The sequence below is a fragment of the Rhynchophorus ferrugineus genome, unplaced genomic scaffold, assembly GCF_030347505.1.
Source record: "Rhynchophorus ferrugineus isolate W39M unplaced genomic scaffold, kcgeb_rfMv2 rfM1, whole genome shotgun sequence".
NCBI classification, from domain to species: Eukaryota; Metazoa; Arthropoda; class Insecta; order Coleoptera; family Curculionidae; genus Rhynchophorus; species Rhynchophorus ferrugineus.
This window is the reverse complement of record NW_027472580.1, coordinates 94,374,462-94,383,258: the sequence shown is the minus strand read 5'-3', so window position 1 is coordinate 94,383,258 and position 8,797 is coordinate 94,374,462. Positions and strand designations below refer to the sequence as shown.

Below are 8,797 nucleotides of genomic sequence, written 5' to 3'. Positions count from 1 at the left end.
TTATAAATGTCATATTTGCGTGTTTATCTTGAATAAATAAAAGGTAGAAAAAAACCTAATGAAGCGACAACGTCGCTTGCTAGACCTATAAGAAAAGACAGAAAAACAACAATGGCGACCAATTTCAAACATGGTTTGGCGAGACGTGCTTAGATTTTTCTTTAAGTGGATAGTAAGCGTAATACCCTTAGTAATAATTATTTTTAGTTTATTGATGGGTGAACCAGAAATTGCTGACGAATAAAGATAAAGCATGGCGGAAGAACTAGAACTTCAAACTACAGAACACTCTATCCCTATCGATATTCTCAATGACCTCTTAACGTAAGCAACAGAGTATTTTCATTATTACAGATAATCTATATATATATGTGTGTGATGCTTTTTTAGGAGATTCATTATTTTCGTTCCCCAATCAGCTAAACAGAACCTAATCCGAATCTGTTTTCAAATCGAACTGGCCCATTGGTTTTATTTGGATTTTTACGTGGGAAATGATCCACGACTCAAAAGTTGTACGATATATGAATTTGCGGCGCACGTTTTTCAGGTAATATTTCACAGAATCCATATGTAGATAGAGTAAAACTTAATCTAACAACCCTTATAGCATGTACCTTTCTTGAAGAGTGAGCGTTACAAGCTGAACCAGATATTAGCAGAATGGAGAGAATACAAGCAAACTGTGCCAACTTATGGGGCTATAATATTGTCCGAAGAATTGACTCATGTACTATTAGTACAGAGTTATTGGGCTAAAGCTTCCTGGGGCTTCCCTAAAGGTAAAGTAAATGAGGATGAAGATCCCGCGCATTGCGCTATAAGGGAAGTATTGGAAGAGACTGGCTTTGACATTAGCCCTTACATAAAACCAAACGAATATCTGGAATCAGTAATTCATGAACAGTTTGTCCGCCTGTATATCATAAAAAACATCCCTCGCTCGACCGAATTCACACCGCGCACCCGCTGCGAGATCAAAGCATGCAGTTGGTTTGCTGTGGCAGATCTGCCCAATAACAAAAAAGACGCCACACCAAAGAGTAAAATGGGCGTCAGTCCAAACGCCTTTTTTATGGTGTTGCCTTTCATCAAACGCGTCAAAGCGATCTGCAGCGGAGGCACGTTGGGCCGCAGAGGCCGTAACAAGTCTCTCAGCCTCAGCGAGGGTGAGAGTTCGACGTGCAAGGGAAAAAAGGGGAAGGTGGACTCGGACAATAAGAAAAAACAACAACAGGAGAATCGAAAGCACAGCAAAAGACAGTTGTTTACTGATGATGAGCGACCAATAGTAGAGTTCTCGGCGCCCTCGTGGCTCAATTTCAAATTTGATAAAACGGCAATCATGGAGTGTATGCCTTAAATTGGGTCGGATATCTAGACATAACTGTAAGACAACTACATTCAGTTTTGTCTAGATATACAATAACTTGCCAGAGACTGGAAAAATGTGATTTTTGTTTTTTAAGAATTTTTTAATTTTATTTTCGAAGTATTATTTTATAGTGCTGACGGGAAATAACTGCCTTAAAGCATCAGATCAATGAGCCTCTGATATATTTGTTTTAAAAGAGTGCACATGGTCCGAAATATCAACTTTAATATTTTTGTTAATATTATATTTGAAACTAATTTCGAAAAATCACATATGCATTAAGAACCGTCTTTTGGATGGAGCTGGTTGTTAAAATGGGAATCTCAGAAGTTTTGGTTTTTTCTCCATTGTCTTGTGTTAAGTTGAAAATAAACCTCACAGGAACGATGCAATACTTATAAATCGATTGACGTTTATTGCATATTTCTTGTAGTAGGAAAAACTCATTTTATTCTAAAAATGTTCATATTCTAGAATTTGTTTTCTTTTTACTCCAATAAAAAGTGGTTGAAAAGTTATTGGATTGTATTCTTTCGATGTACCAGCTAAAAATAAAATAAACACATATTTGTTTTGTGATCTAATATTACAGAGTTTACATCACCATGAATAAAACAAATAAAAAAAACTATAAATATTGTTGTGCTATATCCAATATGCAAGTTATGGATTTATTGCATTCTTCAGTATTATTATTATTCAATTCAACATCCCAGTCACTGAAATCATCCAAATCACACTCAGAAGTTACATCATCAATCCCTTAAAAATATACAAAGTTTTTAAAAAGTGAATTAATGAATTTTAAGGAATGAATTAATTTCAGGCAATATATTAACCTTGTGTAAATATCCAGCCTCGTTCCTTCCTGACCTGAGGATTAGCAGATATTCTTACAGTTTTTAAATTAACATAGTTTTTTTTAAACCATTGTATATCTGTTTTTCTACGAATATCACAAACCAACCATATTTTCCTTACATTAGCTACAAAAATGATTTCTTAAGTAATAGGATACAAACTTTTTAAAAAACTCACCTGCTTCACAGGCCGCTCGACAAAAATATCCAGGATCTTCACTTCGAACCTGATCACTCCACTTAATCATATTTTCCCGATAATGCTCTTTATAAGGGCCATCACTCATTAGCTTGTCCCAATTCAGACTGTGATGATCCGCATACATTTTTTTTAAAGGCCCTGAAATTCTCACAAGTTCACAGTCCGCCAATCTATCACAAAAATCTCAAATTAATTAAGTAAAAAATTAAATAACTCAAAAATTACTTAGTATTTAATTGCTCACATATATAATCTTTACCGGATTTTCGTTTACCACTAAATAAAAATATCACTCTTGGTTTGTTCATGTTAGAAAACTAACACAAATGGATCCTAAAATGTTCTATTTTTCATACAAAATATCTTAAATTATCATAAATTAAAATAACAGTAAAAATATATTCCATTTAGAGGACCTATACCTATATGATTACGGTATATCATATGTAAATACAACTAAAACATTCTAACAGCGCCCTCTATTAGTTATGAAGTAAAACAATATGTTATTAATGGAAAAGAAAAAATTATTTTCTATTTTTGTATAATCCTTTCGGATAAATTGTTCCATTCTTATTTTTAAATATGTAAATTCAATCAAGCATATATGTCATTAAAATAATTATAAGATTACCAAAAATAAGAAGAAAAAGGTGAATGACCGATACGTCAACCGAAAGTGACAACGTTGACAATTACCCTAAGAAAAAGTGAAGATACCCGTGTTATTAAAAAGCCGGATTTTTATAGAATATGAATTAAACTAACACTAATTTAAGTATAACTAAAATTTTTTTTAATGTGGCCTGACGTTTTAAGTTACGGCGATTATGCCTTCAAAAGCTCTCCAGAATCATGCAGCGACAATTCCCTTTGTACAGGTGAACAGTGGCATTAACATATTCTGGCTAATATCCAAAATTCAATATTTACTTTGTTTTAGATATCATGGACGTGTCGTCGGGCGAGGACTTTATAACGCAGTTATCCGCAGATTTGGACATCCCCCTACTGTTAAATCCAGGAGAGGATGAACTGGCAGTGCTAAGTTCATTTTTTGATAAGAGCCCCGATGAAATACTGTCAGAAATTGCTTCGGTACCCAGAGAGGACCTATCAAACGATGGAATCGATTTGAAGGGGATGAATTTTTGTGATTGGGATCTGGAAATGAAAATGGAGAAAAAATCAGATGAATCTAGTCTGTCCAGTAACTCTCCAGAACCACGCCATACGCCCCCACCTGCAATAAAGAAAAATCTGACTTATAAAGTTAAAGAAGATCCCGTGAAAACAACAAAAGTACAGTTATTCACGCAGGGCAATACACCTCCCAAAGTACCAATTAAAAGGGTGCCTATTCAACCAAAGACCACCTGTTCTGTACCAGTTACGACTTCAAATAACATAGTTGTAATTAAAAATGAATTTCCAACTGTTGTATCATCAGGGGTGCCTGCAGGTGTGGTGGTGCTCGATACAATACCAGTAAATAATTTTCAAAACTCCATATCGGTACCCTTAAGCAATCAGATCCCGGTGACATCTTTAATAAACAGCAGGTGTAACAGCATCAGCATAGATCCAAAAGTCTTGAAACGACAGCAGAGAAAAATAAAAAATAGGGAATCGGCTTGTTTATCCAGGAAGAAAAAGAAAGACTACATTACTTCTTTGGAAGAAAAAGTCAAAGAACTCAATGAAGAAAATAAGAAATTGGTTCAGGTTTGTAATTGTGTGTGAAAGCCACTTATACCACATTGATAAAGACCATATCTGAATTAAAAATACTTTTATCAACAGGAAAACAAATGCTTAAAAGATAGATTGGCCTTTTATGAAGAGCAGAAACCTTTTAAAAATATCTCCATCAATGGAAGGAAGCCAGCATTGGTTTTATGTGTTTTTCTATTAGTGATTGGATTAAACCTGGAGTTTTTAAGGCAAGTACTAATAATTTTAATATTTAATTTTACTGATGACAAGGTCTCTGTTGCACGCAGGTAACATGACTAGGGGGCGGTACAATCGATATTGGATGTACAATTAGAACCGATCTTGAATCTAATTAGGGATGTGGAAAAAAAAACAATATTTAATGTCACTATATCGGTATTTTATGTTATCTAGATTTGTTACTCTGACTATTGGTTTGTAGTAAAAAATGTCGTTTTTCGTATTTTCTCGATAATCCAGACCAGAAAAAGGACCAAAAATTTGCATGACAATTATACCATTTCATTCATCGCAAATTATGAATAATCCGTGTAATTTTCATTAAACGTAACCATTATTGAGTGCAGACTAGTTTTATATACGCACCTTTACGCGGGAAGATACCGATATATATATATATAGATTCATACCTTTTTACACTCCCACTTATTTGTCTTTTTACAACTTTTTTTTTCTCATTGTAGTTCTTACTTTGAAATACATCTAATCATTTCTGCAGAAGTAAACTATGTAAATCAAATATATGACAAAATATCCATAAGTCTGCTAAATAAACGCATTTAGCGCACAAAATACACTTGATTTGTTACACAGTAAAGTTTATAGTTTTACAATGTGTTATACCTATTTTCTCAAAATATTAATGTTTTAAAGGTAAAGGTTTTTCTTTTCTTTCTCACCTGAAACTCACATATATTTTTCAAGCAGTCCGATTCGACGAGCAAATTAATAATCAGGCCAGGAACTACAAATATATCTATAATATTGTTTTACGTCGTAGCAATCCGTCCTTATTCAAACAAAACAAGGCCGATTTGTCGGAGAATAATCTTGCCCAAATGCCAATAACCCACCGAGGAAGAGGATTGTTGTGGACGGATGATCAGGATCAGGCTTCAAACACCACCTATTTTTCACCATTAACCATGTGTCCAGCCTCTATTAATCAGACGGAAAGTGCCAGGTTGCTGTTGGAATTAGAAAGGTAGAGACGCGATCCCGAAAGAACGACAAACTCTTCATCGCTTTTTTCGTAGGTGGATTGGAAAACCCGAGGTTCCTCCAAAACCCCCGGTGGCGACCACTCCAAAACCCAAACTGAAAAGGAAGAAGATTCGAATCGACTCATCTTTGGTGCAGGTGCTTGAGAATCGTCTCTATGGGCCAGAGAACGAGAGCAGTAACGAAATCCAGGTATTCAGTCCCAAGCCCGAACAGCTTTACTCTGAATTTTTTGAAGCAATCAACAGACAGGACGATACGTTCTATGTAGTATCATTCAGTGAGCAACATCTTCTTGTACCTGCTTTGTATCACAACAAAACTAGAAGACCAAAGATGACGTTGTTGATGCCATCTGTTCTCCCTAACAGCACATCGACTCAGGCCTTTGTACCGCTGATGCAGATCGATTGCGAAGTTCTTGATACTAAATTGGTCAATGTTAAATATGGTGCCATTCCGAGACAATATCGTAATATCACCAAATCCGATGAACCTCACGAGAATAAGCCGTCGAATACCTCTGGTAGAAATTATAGGACCAAACCTTATAAACCGTATGTTTTGAAACGAAAATTATTCGATGACAGACGATAACAGTTGCATAAGACGATAACAGTAACATTTAAATAATTTATGATCTCGCTTTAAGTTTTATTACTTAATGCTAATTTAATACTTACCACCTAAGTATCTAAAAATGTCGGGTAATTATTGATAATCTTAGTATTACGACACTGGAATCGAGTTCCTAAATTGTCTTAAAGACACCAGGAAATCCTGATGCAAAATTTAAATATACAGTAAAATCATATCATCCGTGATAAAACATTTGTGATTAGTACCGCTCTTTGGGTGTTTTTTCGTAAGTACAATATTAGATATAAAGTTACATTTTTTTATATTTATATAATAGCTATATATATGTGTACAATTAAATTGTTTTTATGTTAAAACGTTTTTATTAAAACATTCTTTGCTTATATATTGTTTTGTTTTCTTTTTTAAATTATCACATTTATCAATATAGCCAAACTGCTATAACATAACCTAAAAACCCTTTCAGGTAAACGAATTACTTGACGTTGGCCTTATAGAAATGTTGCCAGATCGTACGAATTTTATTTATATATGGGTCAAATAGAGTAAAAAATAAAATTTATTATTTGTTCAAATAAAGAACTGCACGCCCCCTTCTTACGTCTGTAACAAAAAAATTCAACATGAGATCCCCTTGAAACCCAGATAATTAAATATGCATGATTAATAGACTACCTGGTTAACTGATATAGGATAGTTATTAGAACATTTTATAAATTTGTACAGGAGATAACTTACTGAAACATCTTTTACATGCCATTTTTTAATATAAATATTATAAATAAAAATTAAGCATATTTATTATGGTTAGGTTATTCACTACTTAAAGAAAAAAGGTATGTTGTGTATTTATTAATAATTTACAACGTTAATAATTTGTTTGATCAATGAATACTGGTTAATTATTCATAATTTTAAAACTTGTAGTAGCACAATGAAAATATTGAGCAAATTGGCAACATCACATGCCATTTTATTAAAGGAATAACGGAATATAACAAAACTACAAAACCCAAACAATGGAAAATGACATAATCAAAGAACCAACTGTTCTTGTAAAATTGGGATTTAACATTGGTGATACTTTTTCGACTTTTAAGGAATTCAAGGAAAAGCTCGATGTGGTTTCGAGGCAGAATTTTATACGTTTTTGGAGACGAGACAGTAGGACAATAGAGGGTGCTAAGAAAAAAACCAAAAGGTATCTGAAATCTGACTTGGAGTTTTACCAGCTGAGGTACGCGTGTTTTTATGCTCAAAAACACCGTCCCAAAGTCGGTTTGGGCAAGAGGAAACGTAGATCATTAGTGAAAGATATAGAAACCGCTTGTCCTGCCTCTATATCGTTAAAAGTAAGCGATAATGGAGAATCCTTGGAGATTTGCGGTGTGTCGGAATACCACAACCATTCGGTTAACGAACAAGAGTACCAAAAACTGAGACCTAAGGGAAAACCTAACTTGTCCGACTTGATGGAGGATTCTGGGGAAAACATGATCTTTGAAGATGTAACAAGTGCAGAGGACAAATATAAACACGTTTTAATGAAATGTCGACAAATAGCAAGGCTTGCATCTGTATCCAGTCCAAAAAAAGTACAGGAAATATTGAAAAACTTGGATGATTATATATTCTATTTAAAATACAATTTACCCAAAGATGAACAATTAAGACAAGAATTGCCTTATTCAACAGAAGACGAGAATATTAAAATTATAGTAGAACCTGACTTAGAATAAAATGTAGAGTTAGTTTGTTAAATAAAATTAAATTTATTGTTTACTTAACTTATATATTTCGTTTTCTCTTACAGTGCTATATAAATACTGTTTTTAATACAATGGTGATATGTATGTCAGTCCCATACAAAACAACAAACATTCATTTCAAATCAGGTGTGCTGGATCCTAAGTAAACTTTTAAATCGTCGATAGTTGACTTAACCAGTTTAACAGGAATTAATTCAGAATTAAGACGCTGGTGAGCTGTAAACCTATGACATCCACCAAAGGAGTAGAAGTAATTCCCCCCTTCCCTTCCAGTTATCCATAATACGTCCACGGGTGGTACTTGATCCGCCGTTTTTGGATCTGACAATGTTTTCATTAAGGATGCGACTTTTTTTTCGTCCAAAACTGGTGGAATTGGTCTTATTATTTCAGCCAAGGGCATCTCGTGTACTTCTGTTATACCACCTGCGTGTATACTGGTCATTTTTGCCTTTAATTAAAAAATATGTTGCATTCAACCACAATTGTTTAAAAAAACGTCGCTTTTTTATTTTTCAAAATACTAACATCTCGACGCTCAATCTAGATATATATAGGCAATACATCGATTATTTTTTAAACATTTATAAAGAATAATTTATATGCGGCACGAAACCCTCCATTACATGTTTATATTATAGATTACCTGTCAAGGTAATCTGATAAAGTAGAACAAAAATTGAAATACTTTGTAATCAACTATTTTATTTACATTTTTGAATACGTAAAAGGAAGTAACGCTGAAATGTCTATATTGGCAACATTGTATTCTAAAATTGTTTTTTTTAAATTATAAAGAATAAATAATACTTACCAAATAGAAGAGAAAAAAATGCGAATCTTCACTATCGCAAAAGTGCAAGGCTGATGATGATTCAGCATATTAAGAATAATACACTGAATGAAAAGTTTTACTATGAAATCATTGACAGTGCCATCTATTTTTTCCCAGTGATAGTTTACTGATTTACATATTTAAAATCATTAAAGAACATACTAAATCAAAATCATTTTTATATCTTTGTAACAATTG

At 33.5% G+C, this 8,797-nt stretch overlaps 4 protein-coding genes across 8 annotated transcripts; 2 read left to right on the top strand and 2 right to left on the bottom strand.

Moving 5' to 3' along the window:
• Positions 1-96: 96 nt before the first annotated feature.
• Positions 97-1,893, top strand: DCP2 (decapping mRNA 2). Its single transcript, XM_076398511.1, has 3 exons — positions 97-324; positions 391-550; positions 611-1,893. Exons 1-3 carry the CDS (start codon positions 254-256, stop codon positions 1,361-1,363), a joined length of 984 nt encoding a protein of 327 aa, XP_076254626.1. The 5' UTR covers positions 97-253; the 3' UTR covers positions 1,364-1,893.
• LOC143192816 (phosphomevalonate kinase) lies at positions 1,605-3,117 on the bottom strand. Of its 4 annotated transcripts, none has more exons than XM_076398540.1 (6): positions 3,072-3,117; positions 2,663-2,770; positions 2,414-2,607; positions 2,215-2,361; positions 1,980-2,137; positions 1,605-1,920 (listed from the first exon to the last, which is right to left on the bottom strand). In XM_076398540.1, the coding sequence occupies exons 2-5, from the start codon at positions 2,743-2,745 to the stop codon at positions 2,004-2,006; spliced, it is 558 nt and encodes a 185-aa protein (XP_076254655.1). In that variant the 5' UTR covers positions 2,746-2,770; positions 3,072-3,117; the 3' UTR covers positions 1,605-1,920; positions 1,980-2,003. The 4 variants fall into 4 exon arrangements, with proteins under 4 accessions (XP_076254655.1, XP_076254663.1, XP_076254638.1 ...); XM_076398548.1 differs by lacking the exon at positions 3,072-3,117 and adding an exon at positions 2,827-2,864; XM_076398523.1 differs by lacking the exon at positions 3,072-3,117 and having other exon boundaries at positions 2,663-2,879.
• Positions 3,047-6,380, top strand: Atf6 (bZIP_ATF6 domain-containing protein ATf6). The gene is made up of 5 exons (XM_076398482.1): positions 3,047-3,318; positions 3,381-4,162; positions 4,241-4,380; positions 5,175-5,378; positions 5,431-6,380. Exons 1-5 carry the CDS (start codon positions 3,237-3,239, stop codon positions 5,990-5,992), a joined length of 1,770 nt encoding a protein of 589 aa, XP_076254597.1. The 5' UTR covers positions 3,047-3,236; the 3' UTR covers positions 5,993-6,380.
• A 1,386-nt stretch (positions 6,381-7,766) lies between these two features.
• Srx (Sulfiredoxin) lies at positions 7,767-8,712 on the bottom strand. Of its 2 annotated transcripts, none has more exons than XM_076398562.1 (2): positions 8,579-8,712; positions 7,767-8,215 (listed from the first exon to the last, which is right to left on the bottom strand). In XM_076398562.1, the coding sequence occupies exon 2, from the start codon at positions 8,207-8,209 to the stop codon at positions 7,877-7,879; it is 333 nt and encodes a 110-aa protein (XP_076254677.1). In that variant the 5' UTR covers positions 8,210-8,215; positions 8,579-8,712; the 3' UTR covers positions 7,767-7,876. The 2 variants fall into 2 exon arrangements, with proteins under 2 accessions (XP_076254677.1, XP_076254685.1); XM_076398570.1 differs by lacking the exon at positions 8,579-8,712 and adding an exon at positions 8,293-8,408.
• Positions 8,713-8,797: the final 85 nt, after the last annotated feature.